At 41.7% G+C, this 23,326-nt stretch overlaps 1 protein-coding gene across 40 annotated transcripts in view; it reads right to left on the reverse strand.

The window, feature by feature from the left end:
* Positions 1–23,326, reverse strand: part of LRRFIP1 (LRR binding FLII interacting protein 1) — a 193,116-nt gene that overhangs the window by 49,143 nt on the left and 120,647 nt on the right. For 9 of the 40 annotated variants that reach the window (XM_054043454.1, XM_054043418.1, XM_054043426.1 and 6 more), the window contains 7 exons: positions 20,999–21,031; positions 18,261–18,305; positions 14,337–14,393; positions 10,458–10,520; positions 6,929–7,009; positions 5,114–5,158; positions 3,954–4,019 (listed from right to left, as the gene is read on the reverse strand). The exons of 8 other annotated variants lie outside the window; for them this stretch is intronic. In XM_054043454.1, the coding sequence (XP_053899429.1) occupies positions 3,954–4,019; positions 5,114–5,158; positions 6,929–7,009; positions 10,458–10,520; positions 14,337–14,393; positions 18,261–18,305; positions 20,999–21,031 (390 nt within the window). The remainder of the gene's footprint in view (positions 1–3,953; positions 4,020–5,113; positions 5,159–6,928; positions 7,010–10,457; positions 10,521–14,336; positions 14,394–18,260; positions 18,306–20,998; positions 21,032–23,326) is intronic. 23 more of the 40 variants (XM_054043456.1, XM_054043416.1, XM_054043436.1 and 20 more) reach the window with 12 other exon arrangements.

Below are 23,326 nucleotides of genomic sequence, written 5' to 3' on the forward strand. Positions count from 1 at the left end.
TTTATTGCGTCCTTCAATGATCAAAAAGCCTTATGACTCATTGCATTTCAAATGCTGTTGGAGACAAGACTGACTTTTTGTTGACTGCCTTGTCAATGAATTCCTATAATCAAAGATGTCACCCGAGATGCAGATTTCTGAATAGTATTAACAGTGGTGTTTGAGAGACAGTATGATTTTGTAATAATATTGGTGGTTATTTTGTAAATAAGACTATTTTTGGAATAAAGTGCTCATAGACTCAGACTCTAAGATCAGAAGGGACCATTATGATCATCTAGTCTGACCTCCCGCATGATGCGAGCCACAAAAGCTGACCCACCCACTCCTGGAAGAATTCTCTCCCTTGACTCAGCTGTTGAAGTCCCCAAATCACGATTTAAAGACTTTAAATCGCTGAGAATCCTCCAGCAAGCTGACAATTTAAGCTTTAAATTTGACCTTCTAAACAACTATTGGAATCTGAAGAGGAATGACCTTGATGCTAAAGTAGTCTCTTTCCATTAAAATCATTTCTGAAGACAGACAACACTAAAATATACTAACTTCCGTAACTCAATTGGGCCAGTAGAGAAACCACCCTCAACTCCTCAGCTACTGAGAGAACTGACAAGATTGAGTATCCTCAAGGTGAACAGGCCAGTGGAAGCTTACCTACTTTGTTTTACAGGTGGGTAGCAATGCAATTTCTAGTGGGGGGTGTTCTTTTTTTCCCCTTGGCTGGATGTTTGGTTTTTGGGGGAGGTTGTGTGTGGTTTTTGCTTTGTTTTTTAAAACAAGATGAGAATTGAAGCTTATGTAGGAAAAAAAACTTTCAAGATTGGGACAGAACTGGTCCTTTCTGCAACCGAGCCATAAGCTTAACAATTGTGACTTCAAGACAGTACACTGGCAGCAGATAACAACCAACAAGCTATGGAAAAAGGAGATAGGAGCACCCTGAAACCCTGCTTTTCTTGATATTCTGCAGACAGTGACAAAACTTCATGCGTGTTGACTACTGAACTTTGTCTCAGAAAAGTCAGAGCAAATACCCAAGGATTCCATTCCCTTAAGAAACCTGTTACGTGAGTCTTGCTCCATCACTGCTATTAAAAATATACATTAAGTAAAATAAAAATGTAAGAAATTATTCTTGAAATATATTATGGGGGAAATGTAACTGCTCATACCAGTCTAATAGTGAACTATTGTTTCTCAGCTACCTCGTTCCCATTTGTTCCTCTCCTTGCCTTAGCATTTATAACCAGGGATAAAGCTGCTCTCTATATTTAAGGATCTTGTGGGAAAGTAATTTGTAAAATGTCATTAGCAAAAGAAAAAGATGGATTGCTGAGTTAAGTGCCCTCTGGTCAGTAATTTGGGGGTGAGCAAGGAAAGAAGAACTACATACCACTTTGTCCTAAACATTCTCTCAGTGTCTTTGGCTAGTGAGGAAGGGAACTCCAACATCCTTCAGAAAATGCTTCTTGGCAACAATTGCCCAAATGTCTCTTTCAGATATGAGCAAAGCTATAAACTTCACGGCCACGAGCATAACTGTGTCAGTGCAAAGCTGTAATCAAGATATTCCTCTGGAGGCAGGGGTGAAAATAACTTAAAGGACTTACCGGTATGCAGGGCCGGGGTCCTGAGCAGGGGGTGGGGCCTCAACCAGAAGGGGTGGGGGCTTTAAATCCCCAGGGCCTTTAAATAGCAATTTAAATCTGGCAGTGATTTAAAGGACTCCGGCAGCAGCGGCTGGGAGCCCCGGGCCCTTTAAATCACCAGTGGAGCCCATGGTAGCGGTAACTGCGGCTGCTGCCAGAGCCCCGGGCCTCCCGGCCACCGCCGCTGCCACCCCGGGGCTCTGGCTGCTGCCCGGAGCCACGGGCCTTTTTAAATGGCTGGCCTGGGGAAGCTGTCCCCTGCCAGAACGGTCAGCTGTGTACCCGTTCTTGCCGGTACGCCATACCGGACCGTACTGGCTTACTTTCACCTCTGTCTGGAGGCAAAGGCCTCATATTTCAACTGTCTTGTGATTACAAAGCACCATACTACACTAGAACTGGAGAGATTGCATTCTTCACCAGCATGCAGAATCTGTGGCACAGTAGAGAGGAGAAGAGAATGATACTATGGACATTAGTGTCTTTGTACAACATCCTTAGGCTTGGCAGAATTTTTTTTTTTTTTTTTAAACATTTCCATGGGTATCATCAATGTTTATTTTTATCTATTTAAATGTTCACAGATGAGGGAAATTTTGGGGGTCCAGACAATTATTTAATGACCATAGACATTGAGATATAAAAAGTTAAAGCTTTATAACCATTAAAACACAAATTGTCAATACCATGGGTCAAAATAGACAAAATAAGAAAAATGCTGCATGAGAACTTACTAGAGTTTATTTTGTATATCTGTAAATTTCAATCATCAATGGAAATATTTTTGCACCTGTGTGGTTGGTGAAATTGAGTTTACTGACATTTACTGATAAAAATCTAATCCTTCCAAGCCTAAACATTCTCCATTCAAAACGCGATGCTCGGTGTCTCAACAAGATGGAGAAATAGCTCTCAGGCTCAGAACCCACAGTAAATGAGCGTTTTGCCCAAATTAGGACTGCAGGATATGATCCTTTGAGATATTTGTCTAAATGACACACACCTCCACCCACCAAACATGACTGCATTGTCCCGATGGCAAATCCATTGGATTACAGGCTGCTGGAACCTACCATCAATGGATGTTGCAACAGAGCAAAATGAAAACAAGAAGCAAATTAATTTGAAGGGCAGAATAATATTGATAAAATGTACAGTTCTATTAGCAAGTCATCTTTTGATTGCAACAGAATGTCATGTACTGGTAGAGGATAAAGTGAAAATATCAGCTGAGTTAGAATTACAGAGACAATTTCAATTTATTTTTTTAAGTTAAGAACAGGACAACACTTCGAATGCATAAGAGAGCATTAGAATATCTATTTTTCATTAATTACTGGTGGAAAATAATGCAGAAGGTTTAAGACTTTCACAAGGGAAGCACTGAACAATGAAGGTCTCTATTTATATTTTCAGAGCAGGCACGATTGCAGTATAAGTTTCCTCACACCGCCGCACCAAAATGGCTCCAAACCTGACATGGGGACACAGTCTGAGAGGAGAAGGGGTGTCTTTATCTTTGGCTTGTGTTTTGCGATTGACATTAAGTAATGCTGATATTTGAAACCTGTCCACTAGTTAATGGACGACACCCTACCCCATCCCCTAACTCATTTAAATAAGCCAGTGAACAACCATTAAATGCTAATAAATTGTCATTTTAAATGGGTAGAAGCATCTCCCATAAATGATTCCTTGAGCTCTCCAGTCTCACCCTAGCAAGTATTAGAGACTATCATCCTCCTAAGTCACCTGGTGTTAAATACCATGTTACAAGAGAATGAACCCCAAACCATGACTAAGTCACAAGTCTGCACATACTCTAAGTGGAAACATAGTATCATGGGGGTACTGAATTTTTAAGCTAGCTGAAGTCAGTTTATTTAAAAGTGAAATGGAGCCCCAGGGAAGAAGGGGGATCTTACATAAATGTGGTTTTCCAGCTGATGCTTTGAATTTTGTTAACAGCAAATGAATTCAAAGGCAGAGCTAAGATTCCTTTCACCAGAAAAGGGAACCCCTTATACTGTGTCATACTGAAACTAATAGGTGACACCCCTGCACAGTTTAGTATGACAATTGCAGGTAGTACACTTAGTATTCGTCTCCAGTGAATCTACACGGAGGGAACTTTGTAGAGGTGATGCTCCCAGTCTTGTTTACATAATTCTCCATCAGCAGCTATCTGGCCAGTAATCTTATACTGCCCATTGATACAGATAAAACTACGCTCTAGTAAAACAGGTTATCATAGAAGAAAACACTGAAGACAGGCCCAGCAGAAAAATGCAGAAAACATCTTACAGCACGAGAACTAGAGGCACTATATCGACGATTCCCACTGTAAATGCTCTCATCATGCAGAGATGCCTACAATTAAAAAACAGAGTCAGAACAAAACTGGTAGACTTTGGTTTTGTTTCTAATCTGGAGCATTACAAGATAGCAAGGTGCAGCACAAACATTGGGGGGGGGGGGGGGGAGAATGAACAAAGGTGCAGAAACAACAGGGGCATTTCCTGTAAAACCCCGTATGGCATGCAAATGAAGAATGAATCCGCCAATTCTTAGCTCCAGTGAGCTGTGAAACACTACAGAACACGTGCAGAATTAAAATGAGAGATCAAAAAGTCATCAGAAACTTCACACATTCATGCATTCTTAACAGTTCTTTTTCCAACTATCAACTTTAACACTTAAAATTACCTGCTATAAAGTGACAACATCAATTCTTATAATTTTAGTGGTGCTAAACCAAATATTTCTGGGTTGGGACAGGGTAAGGAAAAGAGAAAAGTGGATTCCTGGTAAATTTAATTGAAAAAGAGAGAGATTAGTTACTGAATTAATAGGAAGCTGTTGGTGGGGAAGCATGTTCTAAACCGCTACCATGTGGTTCCATTTTAGAACACCAATGTCTGGCTTAGTTATGTGGCTCCGAAAATGCAGGGTAGGGTTGCCTATCACCACTGTAAAGACTTGAGAATTAAGTTAAACTGAGTGTGCAGCTAACACAGGAGAACAGTGGGAATGTATTCTGCAAGAAACATTACACGGTATATTTTGTTTTCAAACAAGACACATTTTTGCCACTTTGTATAGGTCAGGATTGATGTTGCCTCTTTCTAGTCCATATTTCAGTGTCCTACATCATACCCCAAAATGAAGACAGTAATGTCTTACTCCAATTAGAAATCTGCAGAAGTGTTACGGATCCATAAGCAACTGTTGCAGAATTCCAATGGGAGTAAAATGTAGGACCAGCAAACAGAGTTGACAGATGCACCATGGGCCTATGTGCATTCCATTCAAAAGGATCATATACTAAAATGACAATATAGTACAATATAAATAAATTGGACCAACAAGATGGTCTCGACACACTGCAAAGGCAAAAGACAACATGTGCATGGGTGAGTGCACAGCTTCTGCATTTGCGGTTAAAATGACAAAGCACAACAAACCCTGTAACTTCTGGCAGGCAGAACATCACTGTACAGCAAGGAGGGCTGGGGAAGACAAGCACAAACCTTTTTTATATAACAATGGATAACAGCAAAAAGTGTTCATATTGGGATTAATCATCCTGGTCAAACCTAATCATGCTATTAAAATTGATATGCTATAATGGAAGGAAGCGGAGTGTACAGATATTGTACACAGTGTTACAAAACTGTATTAACCATCTGTGCTTAAAAACCTGAAAGTTCAAGTCCAAACAAAGACTAAGTATAAAGTAGACATATGCATGTTTCCTACAGGAAGGGAGGATATCAGAGAGTGCAGAAGCAAAACTGAATAACTTATTTTAGTCACTAATCCTCTCCTACTGTCTAAGAGAAAGACCTCTATGTAAGGCGAGGATTTTGTCATGGAGGTCACCGAAGTCACAGAATCCGTGCCTTCCAAAACATGACTTCAGCCCGCACGCAGCTGGGAGCTGCAGGGTCCTGCTGCCGCCAGCAGGGGCCAGGAAATGCAGGGTACCCCCACCTGCTGAGGTGGCAGGGCCCCGCAGCTCCCGGCCATCTCAGGCATCAACGGGGACCCCACTGCCCCCAACCATCGGGTGGGACCCCATAGCTCCAAGCCGAGGGGAAAGGGGGACCCTGGAACTTTGAGCCCCCATGGGTGGTGTGGGCCCCTGGAGCTCCCAGCCGGGCCCCACTGCTACCGAGAGACTCCCCATTTTGTCAGAGATATTTTAGTAAAAGTCAGGGACAGGTCACGGGCTTCCATGAATTTTTCTTTATTGCCCATGACCTGTCCCTGACTTTTACTAAAAATATCCATGACAAAATCTTAGCCTTGCCTATATGTACAGCAGTCAGAAGGAGAGCTTATGACCATTCTGGTTTCAGTCAAAGCCAACAATTCAAAAACATAAGTAACTTTGGTACAATACCTACAGAGACAGGAAAATTATGAGGGTAGATTTTTAAAATACTCAAGACACTTTTGAACCGTCTGTGACCTATTTTATTATTGAACAGAAAGCGACAAAATCTAATTATTCCGACTCCGGATGGACAATTTTGCATACATTATAAGACTTGATACCATAAAATAAAAGAAACGGGGTGCATTCACAAAAGACATTACTGTTAGTAATACACATTCCCAGGAGGTGAGAGTTAAGTTCAGAGTGCAGAAACAGCAAAACTACACAAGGCACAATACGGTGCTGTATATACATTAACAGCACCCTCAACCTGCCAGACACACTGTACTTTGCGTGCATGCAGAGAGGACAATTCAACCTCCAAGAGCATTTTAAGGCTTTATGCTTAGTGATTTTCTTGCACTAGTACAGGAATCATTTGCCTTGTAAATTACACAGAGTGGGATGGGGGAGGGTTGCAGCTTTATCTCACATGTGCCAACAGGAAATAGACTGGCAAGGTGAGCAGAGACGTGATCGCAGCTAAGATAAACTACTAATATTTAATGGGGATTTTGCAGTCTTTTCCAAGACAAAATTTATGACAACTGTCAAAAGCAAAATAAAACAATTGCAGGAAAAGGAGAGGCACAGATCAACATCATGACCTGTCTTAAACAGATCTCTGTTTCCCATTCCAGACATAAATTGAAAAATGTACAAAGAAAATTTGTAATAAAACACAAGACCTAGACACTCCTGGCAACCAGATCGACAAAAGAGTCATTACTTCGCTCCAAGGTCCTATCATTATTTGTGTGAATACAGGAGGTTGTATTGTCCAGGTGAACTCAAAACAAAAAAAGTCAAGGTTAGAGGGAAACAGACAGCGACAGACCATATTTCCATTTTGGGAAGAAGGTAGGGATTTGGAAGTAAAGTCACTGTTGCGAAAACCAAGGTCACAGTAGTAGGAACCCTGTTTCAACAGGAAGAAAAACCCGAGAACTCTGCTTAATGTGAAAGAATTGTCAAATTCCGTATTAATTCTTTTAAATTAGGACAGTGGTTCTCAAACTTCATTGCACCAAGACCCTCTTCTGAAAACAAAAATTACTACACGACCCCAGGAGTGGGGAACGAAGCCTGAGCCCGCCCAAGCCCTGCTGCCCTGGGCAGGGGACCAACCCTGAAAGGCTTTAGTCTTGGGCTGGGGGGTGGGGGGCAGGAGGGCTGTAACCTGAGCCCTACCACCCAGGGCTGAAGCCCTCAGCTTTCGGCTTCAGACCCGGGCGGCGGGGTTGGCCTTTGGCTTCGGTCCCGGGAGTTAAGCTGACCTAACCCCCAGAGTAGACCGCACTCGGTGGACAGAAAATTTTTTCAATTGACCTAGCTACCATCTCTCACAGAGGTGAAGTACCTACACCAATAGGCACCCCCTCCCATTGGCATAGGTAGCGTCTACGCTGAAGCACTACAGTGGTGCAGCTGTGGCATTTTAAGTATAGACAAGCCCTCAGGCACGTAAGCACTTAGACACTTGAAAATTTGACCTCACATGAAAGAACATATTACTCTCATCCACTATATCCTCCAGTTTAATGCTTAAAAGCTCTGAAGCCTAGCCAAAAATCTATGAATACCATTTATCACCTTGTCTTGTCCTTGTGCAGAGGAATTACCAATGCATACAAAACAGCAGAGGCACCTCTCATTTAGCTATCATAAATAGATCGTATTTCAGATTTTTAGAACAAATTTCAGTAACAAACAAGCTACACTATTTTGTGCGTCACTGATCGAAATCTGCCAGCAACAGCTTTTCCTAGAATTATTTTTCCATAGCTTCAGACTTGGGAGTCAAATGGGAATGGGGGAGATCAAGGAGAGAAGAGAAGGGATTGCATTCTTCGGCTTGGAATTCTTATTAAGATGAAGGTGAGTTTTTATAAAGACAAAATTATTTGCTTTTTCTGGATTTAGGCTGATTATCAGCACCTCCAACCTTCCATGCTGAGAACAGGAGAGACCCTGACAGCCGCAGAATGTAGAATAGAGAACCAAGATAGGCTGCAACAAACCAGATTTAACAAAAGGCCTGTTCCCACTCAGTTAAACAAGAAACCTAGTAAAACTAGGAAGTAAAATCCTGCCAAACTCTAACCCCAAAGAGTTATTTGGAAGGCTGGGTGCTCTACAATATAGAGCAAAAAAATAAAGGGTGTCAGAAGACCACCTGAGTGGTCTGTGGAGCATCCAGAGTGCGAGAAGCCAAGCCTTTTTCCTGATATGCCATAGCTAACAGAAGCAGGAACAACCCACTGTCAGATCAGGTGCGACAATGAGAAGCACACAAAAAAAAAAGTGCAGGCCTAGGCCACTCAAATGAAGTATCTTCCGTTTGTGTCATTCCAGCAGCTTCAATTCCAGTAGCTAGCTTGCATCTGTTTAGTTCTGCATCTGGCTGGCCCAACTAGTTAGATGGGGTGATTTTAATGTAATTTCTAGACAGACACGGGGAAAAATACCAACAGCCATCTTTAAAGTAGGCTATGGATGAAGGATCTCTGTGATACTGACAGAAGCTGTAGGAAACTCTAGTAAAGACTTGCAAGAGATGAAGTGAGACTCACTCCAAACACTCAAATGTTGTTTTATATCTTTTAGGCAGCTTTTGAGGTGGGGTGACCCTCTGGTAGAGCACAAGGGTTTGCCTCCAGCAGTCTGTGTTGTCTTTTATAAATATCTGGGGATAGAGCAGGCAAATAAGGCATGCCAGGTCCAGGCCTTCAAGTAGTGGAAAGGCAGTTTACAACACTTAATAGGACTATTAGTTTCCCAAAAGCTTTAGGAAAAATGAGATGTATTATATACTTGTACTGTAGCATACAATAACATACAATATTATGGTTAAGTCATGTTAAGAATTAAACCGCTTGGTGCTTTGCATGCACAAACAACACATTTGCAAATTAAAACCCGTTCTCTGTTTTAAACATACGGGTAGGATGTAAATCTGTATGGTTCTAAGGGAGATACAGGTACATCTTATGAAGAAGCTAATGGATCCAAGCAAGTGCAGTCACTATGAAGACTTCTTGCAGATCTTTCTTCTTGTTTCCACACAATAGGACTAACTGTGTGTGAAGTTACAACCAGTTGCCAGGAGCAATCCAAAAGGGGAAAGGTGGTAAAAATCCTGCACAGAGGAATAGATGCAACCTCCATAATTCACCAGAGTTCCGTAGGCCACTTACAAACAAGGGTGACACTACAGTTGCTTACCCAACAGGCTGTTTACTTAAGATGACAGTTCTGTACGCATACAAAACCACTGCAACTAGTCTCATAGTAAAGAGTGAATTTGTAGTGACCCCTTCAAAGCCTTTCTGTAATGCAAGTCTCAAAAATGAGACCCAGGTATGATTCAAAGAGAGGATGTTTGTTCCTAGAAAACTATTCCTCTTTCTTCTCTTCCCTACCCCAAAGGTCTTGTGTTACAACCCCCTTCCTCCTCATGATACTTCAGTCAAGATACATGACGCTCTATTCTCAGTAATAATCACTTTTCAGTGATATCTATCTTTAAAGCTTCCTCGCAAACCTTCACTAATCCTCACACTGTCACTATGAGATAGGTAAGTATTACTCCCATTTTACAAAGGAGGGAGTTGAAGTTATGTGACTTGTTCAATGTCAGAGGTAGTGTGACATGAAGACATATGCTTTATTTTCAATATTGTTTAGACCTCTGACATTGGAGAATATAGGCAGCTCGATGGATAAATCACTAGATATGGAGATGTTTGTATCGTTGGATAAATCTTTATCCTATAGAAAAAGCTTAAATCCATCTCTTCCCAATTTAACTACAATTCTTCTGATAAGATAGCTAAAAAGGTTTTCATGAGACAGGGTTTGGGAGTTCTCCGCTGAGCTTAGTTATAGCTGGGAAACAAATTACTTTCATACCCATTGAGATTTCAAAATCAGCACATCTAGTGATATCACAATAGCTATGGTCCATGTTTAAATGGTTCACCGTTTTGTGATGCACTGATGTAATCTCAAGGTATGAAATTAAATATCACCACACTCTATACCACATATTACATGTTGCAATTAAAAATGTGATTTTAGAAATATAGTTGCAATATTGGCGTACATATTACATTAGCTGAATGCTAGCAAGACAGACGGAATAATGTTGGAGATGGAGTTTGTTATGCTCTATAAAGACAGCTCAACTATGTTACTGTTCCCCTAAACCTTACTCTCCCTTCAGATAGTGATTAAACTGAATTACTGTTAGTAATGAAGACATCAAGGAGTGAATAACGGGATTGTAATTATGCGCTACATAAACTCCATGCTACAAACCCTGCAGTTTCCACAGAAATCATTTAAATATTTAAATAGAAACCAACCGACTTCTCCTCCCTGGATGACTTCTTTGTAGATTTTCTGCTCTCCCCGCTGTAGTTGGAGCTCTAGAGTATGTCATTAAAGAACAAGAACATCATTTATCAGAGATGCTGGCACAAGTCAAAAGAGCAACAAGTCCTCTGAAAAGACTGTACAACGTTTCCTTTTGTCAAACAGTTCAGCGAGATTGGCAATACTTAAACTTCTTAAACTATGTAGACAACAAAAAATATCCTTGTTCATGTTGTCTTTTTGTTGCAATTTCAGCTAATTACTGCAAATTTAAGGCAGGCATAATGTACACAGCTACAATTTATCGCAACTACAGTAGATCTTCAATTTTATGTTTTTTCCATTGAGACTTGCTGCATATCTCCACATAGCTCGTTGTCTTAAGTTCTGATCACTGTATGCCTCCTTATGCATATAATGGGTGTAGCTACATGAAGTCTACTGCACTTACTCATTTCTACGGTGACCAGATGAGAGGAAGAAAATATCGGGACACCTTGGGGGGGGGGGGGGGGTTGAGACTGCCGGTGGAGAAAAAAAAAAAAGGCCAAGTGCTGCCAAATAACTCCATGGGCCACATGTTTGAGACCCCTGGTCTAGAGCACTTGTTCTAAAACTGCAATCCACTGAACACAAGTGATCCATACATGGACAAAGTGGCTTAATTAATGATTAAATTAATTTTTTCCTGACTTAATTGTGCAGCCGTACTGTTTAACATAGTTTTTCTACTTTTAATAAGCAATATCATATTCACATGGCTATAATGTAGCTGTGGTGATGCACAGAATGGACTTCCATCTCAAATGGTTCCTTGCAAGACTTCGTCCTTCATGAAGGATCAGTATGGGAGGTTAGGCTTCTTAAATCCCTGAAAATTGCATCTTCCAACCTCTTTTGTGGCTGACCTCATGCTTCCTTCAACCTCAGCTCTGTAAACCATCCGTAGAAGTGTACCTTCTGCACGTTGGACATGACCCCACCATTATAGTCATCTTGTTCTCGGCTGGTACAAGACTGCAACATGCTGGGATCATCTAAGTATTAGCCTCATTTTTGAGGGAATCAAACCAAGGGATGTTAAGCATACACTAACTTTTGACATTGAGTGTTTAGTTCTCTCCTCAGCTGTTTTAATGGCTATGTTTCTGCTCCATCTAACAGGGTTATCACCATCACATTGAATCACACCTTGTATCTTAGCTGTCACACTATGTTTGTGAAACAATATTTACAAATACTTTAGTAATACTATTTGATATGTAGTTTAAAACTCTATGGAAAGTTCAGATATTTGCTTGTATGCAAAACTGTTGTCTTATGGTTGTATTTACGAAAAACACCATGTTCAGATAGAGATCAATAGAATACATCCCTTTTAGGTGTTCACAATTTAACAAATGAACTAATCTTTCTATGTTAGGCTCGGGGTTTTAAAAATGTTTACACTGGGGAAACTTATAAAAGTGAACTGATTGTACAGATTCTGTTAGATATTTCACGCCCACATTCCAATGGCAATCAAATCTCTATAAAGGATGCATGAAAGAGCACCAGAAACACAAATCCAAGCTAGATTTCCACTGTCAAAAATATTTTTCGCCATATCTTGACTTTCTTTTTTTTTTTACCCAATTAGTTTTCAAAGAACTATATTCTGGCCCTGTAAGAGGGCCGGACTCACCCCTGCGGTGCCTTCTACTGGTCATCCAGGGAATTAGCTCACCAGCCTCTGGAGTGCCCTCTGCAGGCCAGTGATCCGACTCGTTCTCTCCTTCTTGGCTCCTGTGTCCCTCCCAGGACCCCCTGGCAGTACCCACACACGCTAGGTCTCCCCTCCCAGGGGAACCCCCACCCACTAACCCCTCCTCGCCTCAGTATCAGGCTACTGCCAGTCACCATCTAGCCCCACTCTCTGGGGCAGACTGCAGTATCAGCCTACTCATCACAGGCAAGGTTGGGTTTGGGCCTGCTGCCTTGGCCTCTCTCTGGGCTGCCCTCCGCAACCCCTAGTACTTCCTGGCCTAACACTAGACCTCAGCCTGAGGCTTTCCAGCTCCTCAGCCTTTCCCCAGCCCTGCTCCACTACAGGTACCCTGTCTAGCTCCCTGCAGCCAGGCCCTTCTCTCTCTGAAGGCAGAGAGAGACTCTACTGAGCTCCTGGCTCCCAGCCTCTTATATAGGCCAGCTGAAGCCTGATTGGGGCGTGGCCCAGCTGCAGCCACTTCCCCCAGTCAGCCAGGGTTTTTAGAGCTGCAGCTCTCTGCCAGAGCTGTGTTAAGCTCTTCCCAGCAGGAGTGGGGTAGCCACCCTGCTACCGGCCCCCAAATCCTACTTGAATTTTCTCAGGCCCAGTCTTTTTCCTTCCCACTCACGGCCTCTTAGAATCGTAAAATCATAGAAGATTAGGGTTGGAAGAGACCTCAGGATGTCATCTAGTCCACCCCCCTGCTCTAAGCAGGACCAACCCCAATTAAATCATCCCAGCCAAGCCTTTGTCAAGCCAGGCCTTAAAAACCTCTGAGGATGGAGATTCCACCACCTCCCTAGGTAACCCATTCCAGTGCTTCACCACCCTCCTAGTGAAATAGTTTTCCCTAATATCCAATCTAGACCTCCCCCACAGCAACTTGCAACCACTGCTCCTTGTTCTGTTATCTGCCACCACTGAGAACAGCCTAGCTCCATCCTCTTTGGACCCCCCCTTCAGGTAGTTAAAGGCTGCTATCAAATCCCCCCTCACTCTTCTCTTCTGCAGACTAAAGTCCCTCAGCCTCTCCTCATAAGTCATGTGCCCCAGCCCCCTAATCATTTTCTTTGCCCTCCGCTGGACTCTCTCCAATTTGACCACATGCCTTCTGTAGTGGGGGCCCAAAAATAGCTGCAATACTCCAGATGTGGCCTCACCAGGGCCGAATAAAGGGGAATAATCACTTTGCTTGATCTGTTGGCAATGCTTCTACTAATGCAGCCCAATATGCCGTTAGCCTTCTTGGCAACAAGGGTACACTGTTGACTCATATCCAGCTTCTTGTCCAATGTAATCCTCAGGTCCTTTTCTGCAGAAGTGCTACTTAGCTGGTTAGTCCCCAGCCTGTAGCAGTACATGGGATTCTTCCATCCTAAGTGCAGGACTCTGCACTTTTCCTTGTTGAACCTCATCAGATTTCTTTTGGCCCAATCCTCCAATTTGTCTAGGTTACTCTGGACCCTATCCCTACCCTCCAGCGTATCTACCCCTCCCCCCAGCTTAGTGTTATCCGCGATCTTGCTGAGGGTGCAATCCATCGCATCATCCAGATCATTAATGAAGATGTTCAACAAAACCAGCTCCAGGACTCACCCCTGGGGCACTCTGCTTGATACCGGCTGCCAACTAGACATTCAGCTGTTGAGCGCTACCCATTGAGCCTGACGATCTAGCCAGCTTTCTATTCACCTTATAGTCTATTCATCCAGCCCATACTTTAACTTGCTGGCAAGAATACTGTAGGAGACCAAATCAAAAGCTCTGCTAAAGTCAAGGTATATCACGTCCACCGCTTTCCCCATATCCACAGAGCCAGCTACCATCATAGAAAGCAATTAGCTTGGTCAGGCATGACTTGCCCTTGGTGAATCTTGTGGTTCACTTTTTTGTTTTGTTTTTTATGGACTTGGTAGGACTAGGAGCAGATGCCTAGCGAACTGCACCAGTTGTAATATGGAAGTCTGGGGGAAAATGCCTTCCAAAGCAGGGACCAAAAAAAGAGCATCTGCTATTTTGCTTTAGGAAAAGCCCTCAGTAAAGGAGACGGTTAATTTCTGGAAAAGCTTCCTGTTAATTCCATGAACTTGAGTGACAGATTTTTTAGAAATTCTCTACTAACCCTGCTAGATTTTCTACTCTGGGATGATCCATACATGTCTTCATCATAACCATTGGTCTGTCATGAAAGAAAAATGAGAGGAAAAAAAACTTAAATGAAACCAAAAGAGATCTCAGGGAAAGTCATCATTTATGCAGAGCTAAGCCACAGATGGTGCTTTTTCCACAAATACACCAGGGACAGTCATTGTGGTTCCCCAGGGATCATTGTGACTTCAGACAGCTCATCGAACACTTGACAGTTTTGTCTGCCAGCAATACCTGTAACCCAGTGAAAGATGTCCCTGTTTTCACCTCAAATTTTCGTAAAAACAGTACAGCAGCAGAATGTATTTAAAAGTCTCAGTCTTTTCAGACTCCTTAGGAAGTGAAAAAGGATGATTTCACTTCAGACTACTGAAGGGAAAGGGAAAATAATTTCCTTGCTTACCTAAGCTCTTCATTTCACATTGGTATTGTAGACTAAATACACTAATGTAGCTTTCTAAACACAAATTATACTGCACAACATCTCTTGCATTTGGTTTCCCTCATTTTTATTTACCTCATGCATCTATCCAGACATGACCATCTGCCATATCCCAGGATTCTACACAGCCCTTCAGATATTGGAAGATCAGAATCTGCCCCAAACCTCCTGGATTCACCTCTCTCTATGCTCAAACATCACACCTCTCAGCAATCTCCCCTCTTGACATGGATATGGTTCTCTTCAGGACCCAAATGTTAGTCCACTACATCATAGAACACAGGGCTAAGTCCTCTTTTTAATATGCAGACACCATGAAATGTGTACTGTCATCTTCTAGCCAAGATCACCTGTGCTAACAGCCATTAAAATCGCAGTGTCCCTGATAGTTCTACTACTTGCAAAGCATTATGAGGCCCTATTATAATAGCCAGAAAACTAACAATCCCTAAAAAAAATTTACAATAGTGTTGTAGTCATGTTGGTCACAGATGAGAGAAACAGAAGGTAGGTGAGATAATATATTTTATTGGACCTACTTCTGGTGGTTGCAAGCAGCTTTTGAGCTACACAGAGCTCAAAAAGCCCAGACCAGAAGAGCTCTCTGTAGCTCAAAAGCTTGTACCTTCCACCAACAGAAGTTGGTCCAATAAAAAGTTATGGTATCTCACCCACCTTGTCTCTCTCAATGCCTAAAATTGTTATTGACAGGTTTTACTTTTATTACAAATATTCTCTATGTATTTTTAACGCATCACTAAAAGGAACATTGGACAAGCCAATCTGAATCTGTTTTTAAACAAAATGCAACTGCATACTGACTGAAGAGGTGTATGCCAAATTACAGACTGAAGCAAATTAAAATGATAAATCCCCTCAAAAACAGCATTGGTAATGAAAGCATTTAATAAATCTATGCCAATATGCACCAGTGCCTAAACATTTGCATTCATCTAGCAGGATTACCAATGATTGAATTTCTAATCACAAACTACACATTTCAAACAGTCCCCTGGCAACATACATGTTGCATATTCTCTCCAATAAATGTATGTGGAAAAAAAACTGAAAATGCTTCTTTCAAAGTACAATGAAATGTAACAAAAGAAACTCACTTTTAATCAGACTATCTTCTATATCAGCTTAGAAATAAAAATCCTTAGTGAACACTAGTGCTGTTAATAGTTAATTGAATTTATACAGTACAGTGGACTAAGATATTACCGTAGCAATTGGGGAGGCTATTTTTTTGAGTCATCATGGATTTCCTAGAAAACGTGACCATTTGCTGTGAACAAAATCTTTGAAGTGTTCCAGCTTTCTGTTGGCCTTTCTACTTGTGTATGCACAGAGAAAAACCTGATTAATGTGGATGTGATTAGGGTCTTCATACTACACAGATTTCTTAACTTTAGACGGCATTACGAGAGATTAACAATATCCTGTAAATTAGTGAACAAACCATATGGAATTACGATAAACTTTGTTGAATTAAATTAAACCTTACTGAATTAGGGTTAATATCTTGGGGTACGCTATATTAAAATGCAATTGTGTACATGTTGTGGCACTGTATGTACTCTCTCCAGTAGGGACAGGGATGCTAATGAATTTCTTCCTTTATCAACCTTAGAAGCCATCCCTCTGAGGAGATGCGCATGTACTAGTTCAAACTGGATTTGCCAGGGACCAACAGAGCAAGAAACGATGTTTGGATTAATAGCCTGGTTTTAAAGTGATCCAGGGCCTTCTTCCTGATGCAGCAAACTGACAGAAGCTCTGGTCCATGGAGGGTCACAATCCTTAGGGAAGGATTGGAAGGACTTGGCCTACTGAGGCCACATAAGACCCCGTGCCTGTTCTGATCTGAAGCTGTAATAAACTTGTAACCACAATGACTCCCCAGGTGTCCTGATTTTATAGGGACAGTCTCGATGTATAGAACTTTGTCTTATATAGGCACCTATTACCCCCCAACCCCTGTCCCAATTTTTCACACTTGCTATCTGGTCACCCTACCTAAAGTGGAGGGTTGAAGAACTCCTGCCAGAATCCATGGTAGGGTTGGGACTCTGATAAGCTTATAAACATCCGTGTAAAGTTCTTTTGTTTTTAAAATATTTTCTCTGTGGTGCTTTTATCTTAAGAATAAAGTAGGCTTGCTTAGAAAGAACTGAGTGGTTATTTATATCTGTAGCAGTCACTCTCCTGTCTCTGAAGAGACAGCAAACAGGTCTGTTTAGGCACCGTGGGAAATACACAGTGAAGGCAGGGAACTCAGCAGCCTGTGAATACCCTGATCAGAAAGGAGAGACATACAGCTCTCCACCCAGAAATGCAACAGCTGGGGAGCTGAAACATGAGAGTTGGTGCACTTGCTGAACCACTGAGGGGAAATGCAGGGACAGTTGCCCTGAACTGTTGCATTCATTATGAGAGTTACTATGAACAAAGTTGTGGCAGACAGACAAAATGAGTAAATATTTGTCACATTTCCACCTTCAGGGTATTTACTGTATTATTTGGCAACATATTTGGTACTAAATGCAATATTCCAATTGATGACAAAAGAAAGCCTACATGTAGGTGGCCCTATAGAAGTTACATAAAGATTGATTTTGCAATAACCTTCTCTAGGAAAAAAAACAGGTGATTGAAATGTCTTTGGCACGAAATCAATGCAGCAAGAAAAGTAGTCCCTAGTTTGGTGCAGGCATTTACATCTGATAACCTCCTCCCCAGTTTGCAAACATTGCTTAAATTACACTTAAAAGTTTCGCATTACATTAAGCAAAACCAAGTCTGCATTCCTGGAAGCAATCAAACTCCTTTTCCTTAGTAAAAGTTTCAGAAGTCAGTTCTGTGGATGTTTATGGGGGACTGTTTTTTAAACACAGACTACTCTGAGATTTGAAAATTTTCCAGTGTAAAGCTCCAATGTGTTAAAAAATAGCCTGTAAAAATTGTTTTATTTAATGAAGCAGTCCTAGAATCTTAAAGCATTGTTCAATTATTAGCTACTTACATGTGCTTGTTAATTGAATGTTGACCCATTACATTTACAGGTTTGCTACTTTAAATGACATTCTCCCTCCTCCTGCCTCATGGAAAAAAATACAACCTTAGTTACCAGTCACACTAGCCGCTACCATTTTTTCCCTACATCTTTCTACTAACTAATGTAATATATGAAGATACAGAGTATCTTGAAAAAAATCCTCTGAGCAGTACCGCTGTATAATCATTTGGGCTGAACTGCATTTTGTAATAAGCAACTGATACCTAGTGCCTTTTATGCACCCACAACCACAAAGATTCTTGGCATTAGGCTGATTTCTCAGTATAAATGAAAACTATTTGGCCCAATCTGGCCATAATCCTATGGCCAACATTTTTGCAAGTTCTCTCCAGCCCCATCATAGCCCTCTCAGAGGAAAACAATCTCTAAATACATACTGCTTTGGAGTTCTTCTTTTTGGTCCTCTCATTCTCTAATCCAGCCTGTAGTAAGAGTAAGAATACCCAGTGAAAAGATCAATGAATTCTTGTATTTCTATCTTCCCCCTGTCTTACATGCAGATCTACATGCAAAAACCAAGTCTTGTATTCCTACAAATCTACAAAGCATGCTTCAATGTACACACTCAGTGAGGATATAGAAAACAGAATCACACCAGATTCAAATTACTAGTTTATGATTTAAAATGATTAAAGAATGATAATCATGCAGCTAACATTAATAGCTGCAGTTAAAACCATTCATGCCTGCTGGATTAAATCAATGAATAGACCCTTCTGCCATATATACATACTACACCAATAGATCCATGCAAAAACTTAGCATAGTAAGTGTTAGAACTGTATCTGAATATAGGCCACTGACCAAGGAAATAGAATATACTGGGTGAACAAATTCTTAATTTGAAATAGGGGTAGGGAATGCAGAAAAGGAGAGAAAAATACAGCCTTCAATGAAATTGCCCACAAGAGCTTGTTTTCAAGTTCTGATGTGGAGGCCTGAAGCACCGATTCACAACAGCCAGCTAGAGGGAGGTAGAAATGATGCTCAGTTCAAATAAAGTGGAACTGCTCTTCATTCAGCAGCTTTTAAAAAAGATCTTTTTGTACTTTGCCTTTTATGGAGGCACAGCAAGACCCTATGCTCTGTCACAACAGAGTCACAAGGGAGTAGTATTAACATTGTCGTGTGATCTAAATCCAGATTTAAGGATCCCAATCTTATGGTCCTTTATTATTATTATTTTTAACACATACTGTTACTATGAATGTTGATTTTATCTTCACAAGCAAAGATAAGGCTATTCAGACATGGTATATAATGTACTGCAGATTTATTCATCTTCTGTTTCCCAGAACAGATCTACTTGAAATGAGTTATGTAAAATAAAAGGTGCTTGAAATACATGAGAAATTAAAGTTGTATATAATATTCAACTCTAATAGGTAACAGCTTTTCTACCTAGATTTTAGTGATTTCCAAGACAGCTCTTTGTACAAAGGGGAAAATATCCAAGAGGTACTCCTGGGGGAATTTTGCGCCACTGCGCGTGTGCAGAATTCATGTCCCCCGCAATAGCTTTGCTTCCCTGCAGAAAAATGACTGAAAGTAAGCAAAGCGAAGCTGCAAGAGCAGTCACACACTACTCCCTAGCTGCATACGTACATTGTTTCAGCACCCGGAACAGTCGGCAGAGAGGTAAATCACCACAGGGCTGGGGACACCCCAGCCACTGACTCCTACCCTGAGCCGGGATCAGATGCTAGTCCCAGCTGGGCTGGAGGCAGGAGAGGATGGGACTCTCTCTTCCCGCACAAGGAGTGGCTGGGGCTGTGTCAGACCCACCCTCAGAAACCTCCCCCTGCTGCAGGAAGCTCAGCATCCTCCCTTGCTTCCTGCCCCCATCACTCCTCAGCTATGGGGGAGGGATCACTGGACAGGGATCTGCTCCCCATCTTCCCAACCTCCATGCATCCTAATCTCCCATACCCAGACACCCCTGCCGAGCCTCACCCTGTATACTCAGAACCCCCCCTTGCCCTCCATACCCAAACCCCATCTCCTTGAACCTCAACCTCTGCATCTGAAGCCCCCTGTACCCAGGCCCCCTGCCTCAGGACCCCCACACTTGCACCCAGACCACTCCCACTGAACTCCCTGCACTCAAGCCTGAGCCCTCACATCCAGACCCCCACACCACTGACTCCCAACTAGCTGCACCCAGACCCCCAGGCCCCACTCCCCCAGCAACCAGTCCTCCCCAACCACTTTCATCTGGAAGCCCCTGCAGTGTCCCATTGCCCCTGCACCTGGAACCCCTCCAATGAGCCTCTGTGCATTCAGATCCCCCCACACCTAGGCCCCCCACTGAGCTGCCTGCACCCAGATTGTCCCACACAGAATCCACTCACCCCACACTTGGATCCCCCCCATACTGAGCCCCTCCACACTTGGATCTTGCCTGGTTCAGCCTGCCCACCCACACTTGGTGCAGAAGGGCAGGGACCCAGAGCCTTTCTGGGGCAGGCCCAGGCCTTGTGCTGTGTCAGGGTCGGGTGCAGCCTCACCACTGATTCCATGCCCCAGGGGTGGGGAGGCTGCAGGGTGTAGCCAATGGCCTGTGCTCTGCACTGCCATGCTGGAGCCTCTGCATTTATTTGTTGACAAATAAAACTTGCAGAATTTTAAATATTGTGCGCAGAATTTTTAGGCGCAGAACGCCCTCAGGAGTAAAGAGGAAAAAGTTTGCTGTTCACGTCTCAATTAAACACACATTTTGAAAATAGTGAGATTAGTATTTGTGAAGGTTACCACACAGAGCACTGGAGAACGAAACCATCTCTCCTCCAAGCAGGTACAATGTAAGTAGTGGCAATGCAAGCGTCTCCACACAGCCCTGAAGGGACGACACCTTTAGGTGGGAGTTAGTTCATTCTCCATGATTGTTATTCAATCCTTTGCCTTGCTGAGTCTGACAAATGTCACAATGCTAAGTGAAGCCGTGGGATGTGTCTCATTCCTTGCAGTCAGGTATCCACATCAGAGACCAGAACACTGCCATCATGATCATTTGCCTTTTTGGGTCTCCTTCTCTACTATTGACCAGATATAGCAATAAGCGTTAGTGTTTTTTCCCCACAATTTCTATCACACACTAACTTGAAACCATCCTCACCACTGGATAGGCGCTGGCATACTCCAAGTCAGACTGTCAAGAGCATGAGAGGAAACAAAAACTATCAGAATACAAAAAACCCAAAGATGGCAATCAGGAAGACATAGGTACTGAGGTGTAAAAGTTTAAAATTCCTTGGTTTTGAGCAATGACAGCACCAGTCAGGAACTTCAGCAACCATCAACCAGAGTAACGAGAGAAACCGAGACAAGTCCTTGTACACTGCATCACTATTGCACAATAATGCAACAATATTTCACCTTGTGGGATCTTGGATGTGGGACTTGGCCCATTGTGAAATTGTTAGGGAAAACTGAAGAGAATTTGCAGTGGAAGAAGACTGAAACCAGGGTCATGTGTCTTAAAAAAACCAGAAGATGATATTTTAAGTTTTTCTGCAACAAAAAACACTTAAGGGTAAAGCAAGCCTATGGGGTTTCCAGAATGATAAGGTAGGATCCTCGGGCAGTTTTCATCAGTCTCAGAACAAACCACAGTAAAACATTCTTAGAGGAGAACATTCCAGGCGAAAACTCTGAGAAAAATTGCTGATTTGGAGGTTTCACATGGTAATAATTGTTCTGACATTGCTCCACTGTTTGGAAACTTCCTGTCCAAAAGAGAAAGAACCAACCGTCCATACAAGATGTGTAGAATTTACAAATTTTCTCTTGGTGTTCCACGAGTGCCCCTACAGATATTTCAAGGAACTTTCACAGGAAGAAAAACAGCTTCTTTTCGTGAGAAATTAAAAAATCTCTAACACCAAATCCAAATATGAAGGTTTCCATAATACAAAATCCAAATATGAAGATTTCTATAACAAGAAAACTTTGAAACAAAAGGTTTTCAAACAAATTCCACCTGTACTTACTGACAAAGACCAGAATTCAGATTTCCCTGTGAATCTGATCTAGTTTTACAAACTCTTAAATAGAGACAAGATATAGTTTCCTTGTTTCTAAAGTGTTCTTTATGTTAACTAGGCTTAGCAAAAGCAGCAGAGAACTCTGAACTCAGATCCTAGGAGCTCAGGTTTTCGTTTCACTTTTATACATACATAAAAAAGCCAAACCAAAGACCCCTGAAAGAAGTCAACAGAAGCATAACTAAATGTCTACACAAACCACTTAAAACATATTCACAATTCTATCTTGTTAAGCAGTTGTGAGCCATGTATCAATGCTAAGAACATAATTAGTTGTATTTTGTTTCAATGTGAATAAAATCATGTGCATTAAACCAAGTCTATTAAGGGACAGATTTTGGTTCAGACTAATGAGCTAATATATCTACATCCTGCTTTCCTTGGCCTGAAGTCGCAATTGCCTCAGGGTCAGGGCAGGAAATCTCAAGGGTTTCTCATTCTTCAAGTCTTAAAATTTAGGGGTCAAACCTCCCTCGGTGTGTGTAAAACTCAAATATTTGGATTTATGATCATTCATTGAGGAAGGCTCCCCTTTTAACAGTAATACAGGAAATTAGGTGCAATACATTAGGGATATTACGGCATAAAGTTTCTTCCACAAGACTCCATTAGACCAAGTTTTCTATCAAACAAGGACATTGCTCACAAACTTCACTAGTAAATATTTATGAGCTAGATCTTCAGCTGCTGCTAGTCACTGACTAAAGATCTGGCTCTTCAAACTGTATGGTTAGTAGCCTGGGAATACTGTTGGATATTAGGGATGCTTACTTACACTCCAGAGAGATTAGAAATCAGACATTTCTTTTGGGTGAGGAAATGCAGCCTGTTTAGTGAAATGCAAATTTTAATTACCAATGACCATCAGAATAAAGTACATTAAGGTCTAATAGGGACCCTTATTCATGAGGATTTTGGAGAGGGTATTTCAGTCATTAATTTCCTTGCAGGCCATGAAAATACAGTTATAGTCAGGACTGGATAAGCAGTTTAATTGAAAATTGCCCAGAACAAACTAAACTGAAACCTCAAGTGCTCTAGGAATGAAAGCATTTTTTCCTAAGTCAGTTCCATGAACAATTTTATTAAAGTTTAATTCAACTAAAATCTATTTTAATGTTCATATTGCTTAACCTTTTCCTCATCATTGCGGAAAACCCATCAATTATTGCTTTCTTGTTAGTGAAATAAAGAATTCAAGGTCACAAAGGTATCAAGCACATTCTAGTTATACTATTTGGGCAAATTAAATTAATCCCCAATTTCAGGAGGTGGGAATGTTACAGTAAAACCAATGCCATATAATGAATAGTATATAGATGTCACACAAAAAGGGAATGAGACTCATAGTACAAGATATACTGTATGTCCACCAGAAGATGGAAATTTAATTAGCAATA

The sequence above is a fragment of the Malaclemys terrapin genome, chromosome 11, assembly GCF_027887155.1.
Source record: "Malaclemys terrapin pileata isolate rMalTer1 chromosome 11, rMalTer1.hap1, whole genome shotgun sequence".
Taxonomy (NCBI): Eukaryota; Metazoa; Chordata; order Testudines; family Emydidae; genus Malaclemys; species Malaclemys terrapin.